At 39.7% G+C, this 20,127-nt stretch overlaps 1 protein-coding gene across 2 annotated transcripts in view; it reads right to left on the bottom strand.

Annotated features, from left to right (window-relative positions):
* adam10a (ADAM metallopeptidase domain 10a) overlaps positions 1-20,127 on the bottom strand; it is a 165,309-nt gene that overhangs the window by 83,660 nt on the left and 61,522 nt on the right. The window contains exon 3 of one of the 2 annotated variants that reach the window (XM_043677449.2): positions 5,952-6,070. The exons of the other annotated variant lie outside the window; for it this stretch is intronic. Coding sequence (XP_043533384.1) covers positions 5,952-6,070 — 119 coding nt within the window. The remainder of the gene's footprint in view (positions 1-5,951; positions 6,071-20,127) is intronic. 2 annotated transcript variants of the gene reach the window in all.

Below are 20,127 nucleotides of genomic sequence, written 5' to 3'. Positions count from 1 at the left end.
AAGTCAGCTGAGTTTTCAAATAGTTAATTTATTCTAAATTCTGTTTTCTTTTGTGTGTGTTTCAACTGTTGTGTTTAAATAAATTTGTTTTGCTTAAAGCCAACTGGTTAGATCAGCTGTATCACACCTGGAATATCTACTTTATATCTGCCTTTACAATAAGAAAAGTTAGGGTCTGGGCTATCTTCTTGAAATATTTTGAGAGGGGTCTGGCCTAGTCCATAACACTGTGGACTACGATTCTGATGACTGGAGGTGGAATAGCTGACTTTGACAGCTACCATAGAGTTTGTTGAATGTCTGAAAGCACACTTCAGCTAATTCCACAGATGGCAGGATTGACGTATGAAGAGACATTGACTAGGTCAAAATTGTTTCGCTGAAGTTCAGATGGGCGAGTGGGGGGCGGGGGTGGAATCTCCATGGAGACATATAAAATTTTAACAGGACTAGACAGGGTAGATGCAAGGTGGATGTTTCACAACTTTATAAGGAGCAACCACTGGTTCACAGTGAAAAATTAGGTGCCTTATAACTGGTAGGGAAATTTAACAGTTTTTTGAAGAAATTATTAGGAGTGTAGGTGATAGCTACACTGTGCATTGGATGTTGTCTACAACAAGTTGAGTAAGGCTTCTGACAGAATCTCATATGGAAGACTGGTTAAGAAAATAACAGTACGTGAGATCCAATGATAAATCTGGCAAATTGGATCAGTTACAAGAGTCAAAGGGCATTAGCATAAGGTTGTTTTTGTGACTGCAAGCCTTGTGATATAGTACATTAATGATCCAGCTGTAAAATGTAAGAGGCTTGACCAGTAAGTTCACAGATGAAAACTACTGGTGGCACAGTACAATTCTGAACACTACAGGACAAGCTGGTCAGATGGGCAGAGCAATGGGAAATTCAATTTAATCCAGAGAAGTGACAGGAAATATAGTTTGGGAATACTAATATGGGAAGGGAGAGCACTATGACATGAAGTCCAGAAGATCAAAGCGCCCTTGTTGTGTGTCCCAACAGATCTCAGAAGGAAACAGATGGATACAGTGCTTAAGAAGGTTGGATAGCCAGTCAGGCTAAACATAGAAAATAGATGATGAGTGTCGGGATGGCCATTCGAGCCTGCTCCACCATTTATCATGATCATGGCTGATCATCCAACTCAACAGCCTTTTCCTGCTTTCTCCACATAACCTTTGATCCCATTCACCGAGTGCAATATCGAGCTGCTTCTTGAATACATTTGATGTTTTGACATCAACTAGCTCTTATGGTAATGAATTCCACAAGCCCATTTTTTGGATGAAGAAATGTCTCATCTCCACCCTAAATGGTCCACCTCACATCCTCAGTGAACCCCACCACTGAAACATCCACCTTGCATCTACCCTGTCTAGTCCTGTTAAAATTTTATATGTCTCTATGGAGATTCCACCCCCGCCCCCCACTCATGCATCTGAACTCCAGCGAAACAATTTTGACCTAGTCAATGTCTCTTCATATGTCAATCCTGCCATCTGTGGAATCAGCCTGGTAAACCTTCACTGCACTCCCTCGATAGCAAGAGCATCCTTTCTCAGAAAAGGAGCCCAAAACTGCACACAATATTCTAGGTACACCTAGTCTCACCATGGCCCTGCGTAACTGCAACAACACGTCCCTACTCCTGGATTCGAAACCTTTCACAATAAAGGCCAACATACTATTTGCCTTCTTTACAACCTGCTGTGCCTGCATGCTTAGCTTCAGCAGCTCGTACACAAGGACACCCAGGTCCTGCTGCACACTCCCCTCTCCCAATTTACAGCCAGAGATTGTAATCTGCTTTCTTGTTTTTTGCTTCCTAAGTGAATAACCTCTCACTTATCCAAATTATATTTCATTGGGCATTGACTTCCCCACTCACCCAACATGTGCAGATCATGCTGAAGGACCTCTGCATCCTCTTGACAGTTCATCCTCCCAACCAACTTGTTATCATCTGCAAACTTTAAGGAGTTACATTTTCCAAGCACCAATCCCTGTGGCAACCCACTGTTACTGCCTGCCCCATTTGAAAAGGGCTCATTAATTCCTACTCTTTGCATCCTCTCTGTCAACCAGTTTTCTATGCAACTCAATACACTTCTAACACCATGTGATTTAATCTTGCCTAATAATCTTAGTCGAGAGAGTAGTGCTGGAGAAGCACAGCAGGTCAGGCAGTATTCGAGCAGGAGAATCAACGTTTCAGGCATAAGCCCTTCAACAGGGATTTTCCAGCACTATACTCTTGACTGTGAGCTCCAGCATCTGCAGTCCTCACTTTCTCCCAATAATCTCTTATGTGGGACTTGGTCAAATGCTTTGCAAGTCCAAATATACATTGAATGTTTGTACCCATACAGCTAGTAGAGTTGACAAGGGGGAGCCAGTCAATGATCTCAACATGACTCCGCCTCAGTGACAACTTGGGATGGTTGTCACCTTGATCATAGATGCTCACCTGCCATTGTTAAACTAGGCTGTTTCCAAGACATTTCAGCACCTCTGCCTTTTACGACCTCCTCCTTTTTGAAAAGGACCAAGAACAAAACAACGTTGTTAAAGTGACAGCAGCGTCACAACAGTGATAAGTTGATCATAGATGGTGGAAGAAAACCGCGAGATATACAATCACAAGCACATATGCCGAACTTGGTAAATTGCTTTGGTGCAAGCAGCTGATCAGAAAGTACAAACTCATCTTTTGCACAGTTCACAGAAGCCATCAGATCCAGAGGTGTACAGTAACCAAACAACAGAAATAGAAGAACAAGGTACCACAGCAACAAAAACATGGGAACAACATTCCCTGGTGAAAGAACATCACGAAAATGAACACACAACTACAAGCAAGCGTATCATTTAGAGACCAGCATAACTTAAGGATTACGTATGCAAAGTTAATGCAGAGATGAAAGCAAATAATCAAGTGCTAAGGCAGGAGACCAGCATAAACTAGGTAATTCAAAAATGTACAAATAACATTTTTGTTTTAAAAAAAAAGGGATGTTTTAACTGAAATAGAATCACGTAAATTCCCTTCCTGGTCTGCAATCATGTCAATACCAAGATAGGCCCACTCTCCAGATAACAATCTTTCTGATACTCTAACAAACAGTTCTTGCTGATCAGACTGCTGACAGTACTGCTCACAAGAACGTTTCATTATCTTGAAAACCTTTTCCCAAGTCAACAGTTTACCCTCTCCATACTCAAAAAAGTTAAATTACTGGTTAAATCTTTCACCCTTGTCAAGTCCACATGTTTGCACCACAGCTGGAAAGTTCCACATTAGCCAGTTATGCTGAAGCAACTCAGCAAGGTTTCTGACACATGCCTTCCACTGTAAATGTAATAAAGGCAGGAGCATGGAAATACCATAACCCCCAATTCGTCCTCAAATTACACCTTGTCATTCAGCTTGTCATTCTTATACTGTTGCCATGTGAAAACCTTGGAACTTCCTAACTTAAAGCGTTTTGTGGAAGCAATGGATTTCAGCAGGAAGGATGCAGTTTACTATCATCCTTTCCTGGATAATTAAGCACAGACTATAAAAGCTGACTTGAATTTATGTATTGAAAAAAATCTTAAATGTATTGAACAAATTTTTAAAATAAATCTTTCCGACAATGCAGTGCAGAAAACTAAGCACCAGTGCAGAAACTATGCTAAATTACATATGGATCTCTGAGGTATGAATTAATCCCCCTGCCCGAAATATTAACTGATAAAAGCACACACTTGACCAAACTCTGGTTTAGCTGGCCTGTGCATTGTGATTGAAATTTGGATACAGCCAGCAAACAAAATTAGACAAAAAAATACTGATCTTAAAACTGTTTTTAAATTAAATGTCTAGTGTTCTGACATAGTAAATCACCAAGTCAGGAAAAACTCGTGACATGAGACTGCTTAAAATGGAATAGCGACAATTTGTTAAGAATTTGCATCCGAATCTTTCTGTATGAAATTCAAAAAGTATAGACACTGTCCACTTGACATTATCTATTTTTACATTAATAGAGCAGATGCCAATGCCTGCTTTTATACCCTTCATGCAAAGAGATTCTCCCATTGCTGTATTGTGAGGGACTTATTTAACGTTTATTGGCAGCTTAAATGGCAAAATCTAAATCCTTGTCGAGAATGGCCAAATATTGTCAGTGATCAGGCGCTGGGAATGCAAAAAGGGTCTGCAACTGTTGCCCAACAAGACCAAACTTCTCTTTACATTCAGCCTTGGACCTTCAGGTAAGCATCCTCCACGATGGACTGAGGGACAGGCAAAAATACAAAGTGGCTGAGTAGAAGCTGATAGCCAAATTTGGTACACATAGGGATAGCCTCAACCGGGATCTTGGGTTCATGTCACACCACAGATGATCCCACTGCACTACACACACACCCCCTCTCTCTCATATGCTCACACATATCCACCACGACCACACACAATCCCTCTCACAGACTTTTACCCTATTACACTCTCACACATACACACACTTGTTCACAGGCACTCACACACCCCTCGCACAAACACACATGCTCACACGCCGTCTCCTCTGCACATGTGCACATTTTGTACTTGCAGAATTACATTTTATTTTGCTCAAAAACTGCATAAATCCATGTAAGATTCTTTAAATCCCACTTTAGAACTCACACCTAAAAGACAGTTTCTGAGCTGAAATGGCACCCATTGTTAAAGTTATGTTGAGAATGTAACTTTAAAAAAGTTCTGGGATTCATCTGTGAAAGAACCAAAACTACAATGGTCATTCTAAAAGACGAAAAACTTAAACAATCCAGGTTTTTTTCAATATATCATTTCTGTGGCATACTGTAATCGTTTGCTCTAAGTTGTGTGTTGTATGATCTTATACTCCACAACTACTTGATGAAGGAGCAGCGCTCCGAAAGCTAGTGTTTCCGAATAAATCTGTTGGACTATAACCTGGTGTTGTGTGGTTTGCAACTTTCTCTTTACAAAATAAGACAGAAGTAAAATCCTGTGACTGAAGTGCTGTGATTACAGCACACCATATGCAGTTACTCCTTCCAAGTGGTCTTCAAATTGCCCACATCATCATTTCCTACAAATATCAGACCAATTGTTACACCCATCTAGGAGTGATTTTCTTATTTTTTTATTTCATTTCAAAACAGCAATGTTTATAGCTGTTTTGATAATCACAAAACGTTCATGGGTCAACTCCTAGTCAACTATGTCCAAGCTGTTAATTGTTTCAATGTCTTCTGCAGACTCACTCATGACTGAAGACTCCAAAACAAAATCAGCAAAGAACTGGCAGTTCAGACACTTGATGCTCAGAGGAACACTTGCAGCTGCATCACCTTTGGCTTATCTCTAAGCATGTTAGAGTTTGCAAGTATAACAAATGTCCAGGCAACCAGTGTGGCAACAACTTCAGAGAGAAGTTGTCTCTGACCAAGACCTACAATATCTACAGGTAACTTTCATGCTTTTAGATTTCTATTTTGAAGAAAGTAAAATCTGGGGTAGAATCAAAATGATCTCGATGATATAATATGGATCCATGCAATGCCACAAGAAAATGTATTTCACTACAAACTTCATCTTTTTACCACACACACGTTAAACTGACTTCTAAAATAGAAACATAACATCAGTTGATTTAAACTCCTTGAGAGAACAGAGTTTGCAGCAAGGTAAGATATCATGTTGAACACTACTAACAATTATTGCTTTACAACTTTCTTGTCTTTTGACAATGGCTTTAAAAAACAAACTCTACTCACCTTCAAGCAATTAACAATTAAAACCTATCAAGAAATCTAACAATACATTGCAGATTAGCTACCAAAGGAGGTTGGTCTTCAAATAACCTTTGCACTGCATAATATATACATTTATGCCAGGTCACAAGTAATAATCTTACCATAGATTTCTCCAGTGTAAATATGAGAGGCATCATAATTCAGCTCTTCACCTGATACTTCTACTTTAAAATCATCTGTGAATATAGAGGTGTCTCGTTTCATTCTCAGGTTGAACTGCCTAAGAAGAAAGCAGCAAATAAGGTAAATTAATCTTCAGAAACCTTCTACAACTAGAAATTTCTGTATTAAATTAAATTTCTTCCATGGTAAACTCATTATTTGCAAAGCACATCAGCACAGTACAGAAAAAGTAGTTTAAACCATGCCCTATTCCTTTTCATTTGTCACCGAAAAATTTGCTAACTTCATTTTTGTCAACTTTTCCAGTAAAGTTCCACCAGACCCAGGTGGAACATGGAGAAAGTGAGGACAGCAGATGCTGAAGGTTGGAGTCAAAAAGTGTGGCACTGGAAAAGCAGAGCAGGTCAGGCAGCATCCGAAGAACATGAGAGTCGAAGTTTCGGGCATAAGTCCTTCATCAGGAATGAAGATAGGGTTATGCTCAAAACATCGACTCTCCTGTTCCTCGTATTAGGTTCTTTTACTTGCAATTCTTACACCCTTGATGCAACTGCAACACACCAACTTCTGTGAACAGCCAACATTTTATTAAGCACAACACAACCTTTCTGGAGGAACCCTGAACACTCTTCATAATGCTTGCAAAGCCATAGCATGGGATCTCTCTGAACAAGGACAGTTCTTCCTTTGTACAAAGTCTTTATATCACAGTCAGTAACACCCAGAAGACAACCCCAGCCATTCCCTCAGTCATATGCCACTCAAGACACAACACATTGTTTCTGAAAATGATCAGGATATTGCAACGTAAATCATCCCTTAATGGCTAAATCTGCTGTGAATCATTAAACTGCAGGGGTTAATCAGATTTCCAACTGCAATGTTATTATTGATTTCTGAATAGAGGACGATAACATAATTCTTTTACTCTGAAAAACTGGGAAATGGCCACGCAAATGTCTCTCAATGGCAAGGGATGGGAATGTAAATTCCTTACATTGTACCTCAGACAGACAGAGACATACCACCCTAGCCTCACGACATCCAATTTTCTGCAGGTCCGCAGAGCAAATTAACTCGAATGCCTCACTTGGATGCTGCCTGACCTGCTGTGCTTTTCAGTGCCACATTTTTTGACCCAGGTGAAATACGAGCAACGTATTGATCAATCTTAAGACATGTTAGCCAAGTACGTACAAAGTATTATTTAGAGCAATCAGATTTGAAGTGATCAAAAACTAACATTGCTAAAAATACTAACTTTTAAGATCACATAGGGAGAAATCATCTCAAGTTAAATTCTTCCACAAGAGGAGACTGTTTAAAACGGAGTGAAAACTGGATTTGTTTTAATATATTTTAAACGATATACAACAATGACAACTCTCATTGGAGGGGTACACAAGTGACTCGAGAAGCTGCAATACAGCTTTTAAAAGTATTTGGCGGAATGTTACTCCATGGATAGAAAATGGTTAAAAATGTAGCAGTACACAAAAGATACCACTTTCTTTTTCCCCAAAAGGATACTACGTTAATACAAATTATTATTAAAAAGTATAACCTGGTTACAAGAAATTAACCACTTAAATTCTAATGATCTATTATGTAGAAATACCAGTAAAATCTAATAATCATTTGGGAGGACCAAAATACATTACTGCTGAAGTGCTCCCTTGGAAGCTTTTGGTCTTGCATGTATTAGGACATGTATGAAAAACCAATGTTCAGAGCAAAAAGAAAATTGTACATCATGAGAGCAGCACTGATGGTTGGCAAGTGGAATCAAGAAAGCTGTAGCCTTACGTGTGACACATCTGCTACAGGATATGGAGTAAAGTTCTTGACCACTGCACGTGGTGGTGGGGGGGGGGGCGGATTTGTTCAGAAAAATTAAGAACATCTGTTGTCAGTGTCAGTGGATCAGTGTAATTAAGGTGATAACATTTGTTCACTTGTGGACCCAGATGGCTAGAAGTTGCACAAATTTTGCCGTTGGAGGTTGGATAACTGAATTTCTGGCTTATATTGAAGACTCTTAAAATTCATACGCAATAGGAAAAGAACTTGTAATTTAATAAGCTGAGTGGAATATGCATGTAATAGAATAACCCTGATAAATTTCCATGCATACCATCCTGAGCTGATTTGAATTCATGAAGCTCAGCTACCGAATGTTGACTGTTTGGGAAAGTGAATGTCTCATTACCCTTACAACCTAGGAAAACACAAATGCTGAGAACTAAAATAGTAAGAAATGAAAACTAAAATAGTAAGAAAGTTCGAAGATGTTTATACGTTGGGGGGGGGGGGGGGGGGGGTGCAGGACAGAGAGAGGACGAGAGAGATAGTGAGAGATTTGTATCTTGGGAATCCAAGGTGATTTTTTTAAAAACAGCCATATTATAGGACAATGGTACTGGGCATGTTAGCTGAGTGATGTTCTCTCATGACATTTTACACATAGTTTAGACTAGTCTCTTATTATGATGTACCTTTAAAAGGGAAGCTTATCTAGCCAAAGGAATTGGCCATTTGGCCTGGACTGATCAGGGTTTCCCACTTTGATGTGCATGTAGTTTAATTAGTCAAGCATACTCAGACCTATCAATTAGTTCTTCCTCTATTTGCCATTTGCCATTTTTTTGCTGCTTATCTGATTAGGGACAAGTAGTGTTTTTGAAATCTCAGTACCAATTTCTGTATAAAGAGAGCTTGTTTGCAGCAATTAGGGTAGAATTCAGAGACAGCTCTTAAGAGTAAGAGCTGGCGCCACGACTCTTAATGGTTTTAAAACCCTAGCTTATTAGGTATCTATGTTATAGTGTAACATTGATGCCACTGGTAAACAAAAACGGTAATAATTTAAACCGAACTTTATATTCCAGACTACCACAGAGTACAATGTCTGGGACGAACCAAGAGGGGCTTACAGGTCGAATCCATTAGGGATTCCCTGAGCCATCTAGAATAGGTACTTCAACAGAATCTGGTACTGGCATTCAAATCAAGAAAGATTGAAGTTAGAAGATGACTAAGTTAACTGACAAACCTTGCTTATATTTAAACCAAACAGGTTGACTCCAATTGGTCAAGGAATTACTTTCAGAAGTGAACTAGAGAACAACTGTCACCTATTCTGAAAAGGAGCACATAAGGGATCGTTGTTGTTGTAGCAACCTGACTTGAGATAATAGACCAGTGTACAAACTCCACCTGCTCCAGAGGTGTGTAATAACTCAGCAACGGTTTGATTAGAAAAAATATACACAAATGCGTATGCTCTTTTTGTCTGAAAACAACATTATTGTAGGATATATACCTAACAGTACATGCAAATGCCTTACTCCAAACTATGTTCCCTCCTAACAGTGCCACCTCTCCAATGTCCTGTGCACCATGATCAGCATAGGCATACCTGTCAAGGCATTGACTTCCAAAGCACAAGCATCCAGTCAGAAAATTTAGAAGGAATGCTGACGACAACCCGACTATTTTCAATTAGTTATCAGCGTAACTTTCAACACATTCTGCATTATTTAATGTTGCACAATTGGGGAATCACATCTAATATTGGACACTAAGTTGGAAGTTTTCTAAGCACAGGCTGACGTTACTATCAATACTGAAGCTATTGGAAACAGCTGAGGGCATGGTGATTTATACGATCCACTATTCTTAGAGATGTACAGCCTACATACTGAACATCACACTGGCATTGAAATTCATGCACTGCATGTGTGTGTGTTATGAGGAATGTCTTCAGGGCTTGATAGCAGCGTTTCATTAGTGGTCCACACCACCTATGATACAACTGCATGGTAACAGCATGAATCAGGTAGCTTCACCTGTTAATCAAACTAGAGTCACCATATCCTTCTCTGATATTTTGATGTAGTCTAGGCAGTTGTCAGGACCATAAAGGAGCAGTCTTAAGACTATTGATGAGTTCATGTGACATAGTGAGAAAAGGCGAACAATTATCCAAAAGGTGCCTGATTTCAGCATCAAGCTTGCTTGGTGAACACCACAGCTAGGGCGCTATTTAAGAGGTTGCTAATTGGACTGTTCTGAGTGCACAGACTTGTAGGGATCTCATTTCTTATACTGACCAGTGTAGGGAGGCAGTTGGACAGTAGGAGAATCCCTCAGCAATTTTTCAATTCGGAAAAAGGAGTTAATGAGAATTGTCCACTTCAAAAAGGTGAATATGAAGTACAAGTGGGCAGGATGGTGTTAAAGAAGAGTGCACAAAAGTATGTTCCTGGGACTGGAGGGTTTGAGTTTATGGGTTACTGAGGACTGCATCTGCAATAAATGCCGTTGGTTGCGAATCCCATCAGATCGAATGGAACGGTTGGAGAGACAGTTAGAGGCAATGAGGAATTTACAAGAGCAAGGGGATGCGATGAATGGCAGTCACAGGAAGGGAGAAAAGTCGCAGATACAGTCACATAGATGGGTTAATGCCAGGAAAGGTAAGAGAGGTAGGCAGGTAGTGCAGGAGTCTTTTGTGGCTATCCCCATTTCAAACAAGTATGCTGTTTTAGAAAATGTGGGCGTGATGGATTCTCAGGGGAACGTAGCACAACAGCCAAGTTTCTGGTATTGAGACTGTCTCTAATGCAATGAAGGGTATGTCGGGTTCCAAGAGATCAATTGTGTTAGGGGATTCTCTGGTCCAAGGTACAGACAGATGTTTCTGTGGCCAGCAGCGAAAAATCAGAATGGTGGAACCTAGGGTGATAGTGAGGAAAGAGATCAATCTGAGACTGGTATAGTTGAGAACAAAAGGTGAGTCAAACAGTCAGACAAAGCAGAGAACAAGGTAGGACTGATAAATTAAACTGCATTTACTTCAATGCAAGAGACCTAACAGGGAAGGCAGATGAACTCAGGGCATGATTAGGAACATGGGACTGGGATATCATAGCAATTACAGAAACATGGCTCAGGGATGGACAGGTCAGGACAGCTTAATGTTTCAGGATACAAATGCTACAGGAAGGACAGAAAGGGAGGCAGGAAGGGTGGTGGTGTTTTTGCTAAGGGATAGCATTACAGCTGTACTGAGGGAGGATATTCTTGGAAATATCTTCAGGGAAGTTATTTGGGTGGAACTGAGAAATAACAAAGGGATGATCACCTTATTGGGATTGTATTATAGGCCCCCTAATAGTCAGGGGGAAATTGAGAAACAAACTTGTAAGGAGATCTCAGCTATCTGTAAGAATAATAGGGTGGGTTACGGTAGGGGATTTTAACTTTCCAAACATAGACTGGGACTGCCATAGTATTAAAAGTTTAGATAGAGAAGAATTTGTTAAGTGTGTACAAAAACCTTTTCTCATTCATTATATGGACGTACCTACGAGAGAAGGTATAAAACTTGACCTCCTCTTTGGGTGAAAGGAAAGGCTGGTAGGTATAGGAATGCTGGATGATTAGAAAAATTGAGGGTTTGGTGAAGAAAAAGGAAGCAAGCATATGTCAGGTATAGACAGGATAGATCGAGTGACTCAAGAGTATAAAGGCAGTAGGAGTATACTTAAGAGGGAAATCAGGAGGGCAAAACGGGGACATGAGATAGCTTTGGCAAATAGGGTTAAGCAGAATCCAAAGGGTTTTTACAAATACATTAAAACAGACAAGAGGGTAACGGGAGAAAATAGGGCCCCTCAAAGATCAGCAAGGCGGCCTTTGTGTGGAGCCGCAGAAGGTGGGGCAGACACTAAAAGAGTACTTTGCATCAGTATTTACTGTGGAAAAGGATATGGAAGATATAGATTGTAGGGAAATAGATGGTGACATCTTGAAAAATATCCATACTATAGAGGAGGAAGTGCATAAAAAGGTGGATAAATCCCACTACCTAATCAGGTGTACTCTGTGGGAAGCTAGGGAAGTGATTGCTGGGCCTCTTGCTGATATATTTGTATCATCGATAGTCACAGGTACGGTGCCAGAAGACTGGAGGTTGGCAAACGTGGTGCCACTGTTTAAGAAGAGCAGTAAGGACAAGCCAGGGAACTATAGACCAGTGAGCCTAACGTTGGTGGTGGGCAAGTTGTTGGAGAGAATCCTGAGGGACAGGATGTACATGTATTTGGAAAGGCAAGAATTGATTAGGGATCGTCAACAGGGCTTTGTGCTTGGGAAATCATGTCTCACAAAATTGATGGAGTTTTTCGGAAAAGTAACAGAGGATTGATGAGGGCAGAACTATAGATCTGATCTAGATGAACCTCAGTAAGGCGTTTGACAAGGTTCTTCATGGTAGACTGGTTAGATCTCACGGAATGCAGGGAGAACTAGCCATTTGGATACAAAACTGGCTCAAAAGGTAGAAGATAGACGGTGGTGGTGGTGGAGGGCTGTTTTTCAGGCTGGAGGCCTGTGACCAGTGGAGTGCCATAAGGATCAGTGTTTGGCCCTCTACTTTTTGTTATTTATATAAATGATTTGGATGCGAGCATAAGAGGTACAGTTACTAAGTTTGCAGATGACACCAAAATTGGAGGTGTAGTGGACAGCGAAGGAGGTTACCTCAGATTACAATGGGATATTCATCAGATGGACCAATGGGATGAGAAGTGGCAGATGGAGTTTAATTCAGATAAATGAGAGGTGCTGCATTTTGGGAAAGCAAATCTTAGCAGGACTTATACACTTAATGGTAAGGTCCTAGGGAGTGTTGCTGAACAAAGAGACCTTGGAGTGCAGGTTCATAGCTCCTTGAAAGTGGATTTGATAGGATAGTGAAGGCGGCATTTGGAATGCTTTCCTTTATTGGTCAGAGTATTGAGTACAGGAGTTGGGAGGTCATGTTGAAGCTGTACAGGACATTGTGGTTCGGCCACTGTTGGAATATTGCGTGCAATTCTGGTCTCCTTGCTATAGGAAGGATGTTGTGAAACTTGAAAGGGTTCAGAAGAGATTTACAAGGATATTGCCAGGGTTGGCGGATTTGAGCTATAGGGAGAGGCTGAACAGGCTGGGGCTGTTTTTCCTGAAACATCAGGGGCTAAGGGGTGACCTTATAGAGGTTTACAAAATTATGAGGGGCACGGATAGGATAAATAGACAAAGTATTTTGCCTGGGGTAGGGAGTCCAGAACTAGAGGTCATAAGTTTAGAGTGAGAGGGGAAAGATATAAAAGAGACCTAAGAGGCAACCTTTTCACGCAGAGGGCAGTACGTGTATGGAATGAACTACTAGAGGAAGTGGTGGAGGCTAGTACAATTGCAACATTTAAGAGGCATCTGTATGTGTATATGAATAGGAAGGGTTTGGAAGGATATGGGCTGGGTGCTGGCAGGGGGAACCAGACTGGGTTGGGATATGTGGTTGGCATGGACGGGTTGGACCAAAGAGTCAGTTTCCCTGCTCTCTAGGAGCAGTTATAGGGAGAAGCGGGCTTTTTTTCTCCCCCGGAGCAGAGACTGAGGGGCGATCTTCAAAGTTTATAAAATCATGAGGGGCATGATTACGGTGAATAGCCAATGTCTTTCTCCTTTGGGGGGGAATATTTAAAAAAGGAACCTGAGAAGCAACTTCTTTATGCAGAGGGTGATATGTGTATGGAATGAAGTGCCAGAAGTGTGGTGGTAGGTCCAATTATACAACACTTAAAAGCTATCTGGATGGGAACATAAATAGAAAAAACGTTTAGACGCAGATGGGCTAAATGCTGGCAAATGCGACTAGGTCAGATTGGGAGGCCTCGTCAGTGCACATGAATTCGACCAAATTGTCTGTTTCCATCCCGCATGATGCGAAAGTAAAATACATGGAAGGAAAATCCTACAGCCAGCGGGGGATTTTGAAGCACGTGCAGAGAACAGGATTACAAATGTTATATAAAGTAAATATTCTTATTTTCATCATGGAAATGTAGCTGCAGGTGGATGGACAGTAAAGTAAGTCTTTGCAAAGGAATTAACATGCCAAAAAGGAGAACATAACTGGCAAGAGTGCTTCTATTTAAAAAAAATACTTTCACAGGAGGCTTCGATTACTTTCTTGTACCTTATCCAAAACTCATGTAACGTTCCCATTGTTATGCAGACGCTGATGCAAGTGTTTTCTTTGATCTTGCTCACCCAGCAAGTCGTTTAGTTACATATAAAGTTTAATGAACAAACTGAGTTCCTAACAGGAATCAGATTTAAGATGCAAAAAAGTGCGCTAAAGACTGTTATGCGTATTAATGAGTGTTTTTCAGAATCCATTGATCACATGCTGGTTATCAGTTATCATTGTATCAGCACTGGAATTCAAACCAGCATTGGTTAAGACAGGTTTCTAAGACCTAATTTGTGTGATTTGTTAAGGTTAAGACACAGGCATTCTGTACTTGAGCTTAAAATCAACACCTGCATGCTGGTGCTTGTGTTGGTTACACTACTGTGTTCATGGTGAGTTGCTGGGGCCAGCAGGGACCCAGAGTGCTTGCTATGGCAAAGGACAAACCAAATTATATCCCTTGTGTTTTAGCCACATGCCTTTTAGCGGAGAAAGGAACATCAACAATTAAGGCCAAGGACCACTTCTAACTCACAAACATCTACCAAATGCTTGGTTGGAAATATAGCTCTTGGATCAGGCCTATTAGTCACATGAGGACTCCAAAACCCCAAGAGCAGTGACACGGAATTTCCAAGGTGGACAATCATACTTGCAAGTCAATGTTTGTGGGCAAGTGTACACATTTGTTAAAAACCACTAGATATCTGACTGAATAGAAACCAGACTCTGTGCTATATGTTAGCTGGGCGATGTGTGGGCTAACGTGCAGAAATGTAGACAACATTTTCCCACAATTTCCCTGGCAACAATGACCACGTACAAAGTTTTCTGGAAGATCTAAAGCTGCACTGCAACTCTGACAGGATTTTCTTGGTCATAGAAAGAATGGCAATTCTAAAGAGTGAACATCAGGAATTTCCCTACCAAGGACAACAGGTTATGGGAACTACCATAAAATAGTTTGCACAGTGGAGCAGTTGTGATTACCACACTCCTATAATGCAACTAGACACGTACTGTGCATCAGCAACACGCAAGAGCACTAGAAAATTTCCATCAGCATATATGAAGACTAAATGGGAGGGTGGTTGAACAAACAGAAACGTCTTCACTGAAGCTAAATCTATACCAGAGTATTGCCTCATTTGATAATCAACTAAAATGGGTTGCATACCATGTCCGGGTAGCTGTAAAACACCTCCATTACCAGGCAGACTTTTCTCAGCTCTCAAATGGCCTGTGTTACAAGGGAGGTTTAAAAAAAAACATCAAGATATGCTGAAGCCCTCCCTGAAATCTGGGAGCACTGACAGCAATGACCAGGAAGGGTTTGCACAAATATGACAAACTGTCCATGAAAAGGCATCATCTTCAGCATTCTTCATCATACTACCCATTATGAAGTTGAAGGCATGTACTGTACCTTTCAGAGAGAAAGGGAATGCTTTTCTGAATTGTGAGATTACAAGCACCTGTATATATGACTAGCTGGCAGTCTCGGAGTATACTTGAAAATTGAAAGTTTGAAACACTGGCTGTGAAATGGAGACCTCCATCTTGGTTGCCATTTTGACAACAAACCAAATTTAACCAGTTTAAATTGTGCCCCAGGATACTAAAACCCAAGCGAGTTTACATTTGTTGTTTTACCAACATCGAACCAGAGACAATCCAATGCTGGGGATATAAAAATGCGGACGTTTTAAAAATGAGAGAGCAACTGCAATCAAAAGAGACCAAAGAAATTAGGAAACCCTGACTATCAAAAGGTAACTTTTCATATGAAGCATATGTGCAGTAAAAGACGATGACACAGGGAGATCTTCAGCCGGAAGAGTGAAGTTACAGAATTGACAGTGGCTGTGTGGTGTTGAAACTAATTTGATGTAATTTTCATAAATATCTTATTAGAACAGCATACCATTATAAAGTTGGAGTAAGAAGCAGTTAAGACAAAAGGGGTTTTTGAGTTGTTAATAGTTGTTTCATTTTCACTTTTAGAGTGTTAAGTTGAAGGTGTGTACTATACCTATAAGAGAGTGAATACGGTTTTGCACAGAGCTTACAAGCTCCTATCATATGACTACCTAGCAGCTCAGTGTACTGGAGAATTGAAAATGTAACATTTTTAAATGTACGTGAGTTGGTTACTGTTTTGACAACAATTCAAATTTAACAAGTTTACATTATGTCCCAGGAAACTAAAACCCAATTGACTTTAAACTTAATTGGTTTGATGTTGGTCAAAACAATGAGACGATCCGCCGTTGGGCATATAAAAAGGCATTTTCAAAGTCAGACAGATTAACTGCCATCGAGAGAGTAATTGCCATCAAGAAAGACTGCCATTCAAAAACACTATCAAAAATGTACCTTTCTCATATGAAACATCTTCACAGTAAAAGAAAGAGGATGACGCAGGGAGATCTTCAGCTGAATAGACAGACAAACAGACGACAACCGCTGTATGGCTTTGAAATTAAATTGATTTAATTTAATTAAGTCTTTTTAATGGAACAGTATATTGTTCTAGAGTTGGAGGGAGATAATAAGCAGTTAAGAGAAAAGGGGGCTGAGAGTTGGAATAGTTGTTGATTAATTTTCACTTGTGGAGTTAAGGAATAAATTGGCATTTTTAAATTGTGGAATTTGGAAGTTCTTGGTCACTCAAAAGTCTAACAGATTACGATGAGAGGTGAGCTTTTCTAGGTGTTTGGTTTAATTAACAGAAGGGTTCACCGCAGTGTAGTAACAGTACCTCCTGGATGTCCTGCTGTCTCTAACCCAGGATCTAGGGATTCAGAAAAATCGGTTGTTTCATCATATAAAAGACCATGATGGAAATTGACAATCCCTTATCATCAAGTTGAGGGACAGCTGCCAAAAATGTACCATTATAGTAACTGTATTAAATCATTCCAGATTTTCAAATTTGATATCTATTGACTCCCCGCCCCGCCACTAAATTGCATGAATAATCATTAAAGTTAATAGACAATGCAGTTACGGCTCCATTTCAGATACAGGTATCAGAGTCATCCTAAATTGGTTACGCAAATATTTTTTTTTAAGATCCAGCTCTTAAAGAGGATATTTTGAAATCAGATGATTATTGCTATCGCATCTGTCAATTTGTTGAGAATTGAGACGAATTTATGTTCTTATCCAAAAGACAGAATTCTAAGAGGACTGTAAACTAAGAAATCTTGACTCAAAGTTTCATGTAATAGTTCCAATAAATTTGATGAAAGCAAAGCAGCGGACAATTGTGCTGTCCTAATGTATTTCATCAATTTCAATTTCAAATTGCTTTAAATATCAATAGTACAAGTGTAAAACCACAATATTTCATCAGAATGTTCTGCTGCTCAAAACCAGAAATAAAAAAGAACTTCTAAACGCCCAAGTAATTTTACCTCGTCCTATTGTTCTTGGAACAAATTATTATTGCTTTACTCAAATACTAACAATCCAATAAAACTCAAAACAAAAGCATGATTTCAATAAAATACCTACTTTAAAAGGACTTAACATTCAATCAGATGATTTGAATCCATAACCCAAGACACAGCAAGTTGACAAATTCTAAATTTGACTATTTTTGCTCTTTTGTTTGAAGTTAAGACCATGTTCCTAATTCTTCATAGTTTCTCTGATCGTTCAAATTAAACGTGCATACAGAGAAAAATTTAGAATTCTTATAGTTATTGATTCCTACAAACAGGATCAGCATGCTTCAGGCACCAACCTTTCCACAGGCATCAATATTTGCAAAATCACAAACTGTAGATTTTTATTTTTAATCTTTACTGACACTATATCAGTGTCAGCTAAGCCTAGAACAGGAGTTAGAAATTAAGAACAGGACAGTTATTTAATTAAGGTAAAAAGGACTTGAAGTTTGAAAATGCACAACATAAAACAAGATTAAAGAATCATTTTGTGCTATGAAATGTTTAAAATGGACATAATCTTACATTCATCATCCTAGGTACCATCACCTATGACATGACCTGGCTCAGTTCAAATCAATACAAATGCTCCACACTCCCTGCCATGTCATGACAAAGGTCTACATGGTAGACCGGTTAAATCACATGGAATCCAGTGGACCTAGCCATTTGGATATATAGAAATAGCTCCAGTTGGTTTCACAAGTTTTGCCTCAGCTACTTGACCATAACAACCACCCCATTCCTCTAAACTATTTACATGAAGTTTTTAATCTATTTATCTTTTCCAATTCATTCCCAAACAAATCTGTGCAACATTTCCTTTGATTTAACTTCTATCAAGATGGGAAACTCAAAAAGTTTTCCAGATTAATCCAATAACTCAACCTTACCAATAGGGATCAGGCTGTCAATTAGGATCACATTTCTTTTCTAGCTCATGTGATTAGTAATCCTCCTTAGATACCCAACTTGCACAATTTCGGATGATCTCAAATCCCGATTCCGCTTGGGTTTGGTTGGGAACCATTCTTACAGATTGAAAATAGTAACTACTAGAAAAATGCTGGCTCTCTTTAAAAGACCTTTCAAATTCAAAAATTGCGTATACACTGCATAAGGACATCGATTTCATATTACTAACAAGTCAAACATCCAACAGGAATCTGGTTGAATTTTTTATTATTAACCAGGGTAATCTTTTAATCAAACATATGCAAACAATACTGCAGTCTTGCTTTTGACAATAAAGCAAAACAAAAAGGTTGAGTACAGTGTTCCTAACTCTGAGTTTTAAAATAGCTACAGAAAAGGACAAGCCAATCTCAAAGTTAAAATATTAAAACTGAAGACAGGCCATTCTTCAGAGTGATCAGCAAGAACTTTCAAAAGTTAATTGGGAGAGACTATTTGCAGGAAAAAGGACAGTTGGAAAGTGGAGATAATGAGTGCAGAAGCAATATGCTTCAGTCGGCATGAATGGCAAGGCTGGTAAGTGCAGGCAGTGCTGGACAACTATAGAAATGGAGACTCGTGAAGAAATCGAAGGAGGTATATGGCAGGGATGGGCAGCTGGGATTAGTCAAGGACCTAGAGTATAAAGGAAGTATACTTAAAAGGGAAATCAGGAAGGCAAAAGGTTGGGGGGAAAGAGGCATGAGATTGCTTTGGCAAACAGGATTATCTAAATAGATTCTACAAGTACATTAATGGCAAACAGACTAAAGTAGGGAGAGAATAGGGCCCCTTAAAGATCAACAAGGTCGTCTATGTGTGGAACCCCAGGAGATAGGAGAGATCCTAAACAAATATTTTGGGTTAGTTTTTACAGTGGATAATGATATGGAAGATTGTCTATTTCTCCAAATTCTCTATGATATCTTGAGAAAGTGTCCATATTAGAGGTGGCACTGCTGGACATCTTAAGATACATAAAAAGGTGGATAAAACCCCAGGACCTGATCAGATCTATCCCACAACTTTGTGGGCAGCGAGGGAAGTGATTGCTGGGCCTCTTGCTTAGATGTGTGTGTAGCTCAGCATGATGATAGCTACGGCAAGGTGCTCGAAGACTGGAGGGTGGCTAATTTGGTGCCACTATTTAATAGAGATGATAAGGATGAGTTGGGGAACTATAAACCAGTATCTGTATAAACCTGACATCTGTGATGTGCAACTTTTTGGAAGGAATTATGAAGGACAAGATTTACATATATTTGGAAAGACAAGGATGATTAGGTATAGTCAATATGGCTTTGAGCAAGTGAAATTGTGCCTGACGAACTTGATTAAGTTTTTTTGATGTAGTAATGAAGAGAATTGATGAAGGCAGAGTGGTGGACATGATCTACATGGACTGTAGATGTTCCACAAGGTTCTGTTGCTAGACTGGTCAACAAGGTTAGATCATGTGGACCTAGCTGTTTGGATACAAAATTGCATTCAAGATAGAAAATGGTGGTGGATGGTCTTTTTTCAGACTGGAAGCCTGTGACCAGTGGTGTGCTGCAAAGATCGATGCTGGGTCCACTGCTTTTTGTCACTTATATAAATGATTGGAGGTGAACACAGGAGGTATAGTCAGTAAATTTGCAGGTGACACAAATTGGAAGTGTAGTGGACAGAAAAGAAGATGACCTCAGAGTAGAATGGGATCAGATGGGCCAATAGACG

Source organism: Chiloscyllium plagiosum, unplaced genomic scaffold, assembly GCF_037043375.1.
Source record: "Chiloscyllium plagiosum isolate Xiang-an unplaced genomic scaffold, Cpla_swu_hap1 HiC_scaffold_39, whole genome shotgun sequence".
NCBI lineage: Eukaryota > Metazoa > Chordata > Chondrichthyes > Orectolobiformes > Hemiscylliidae > Chiloscyllium > Chiloscyllium plagiosum.
This window is presented reverse-complemented; position numbering and strand designations above follow the sequence as displayed.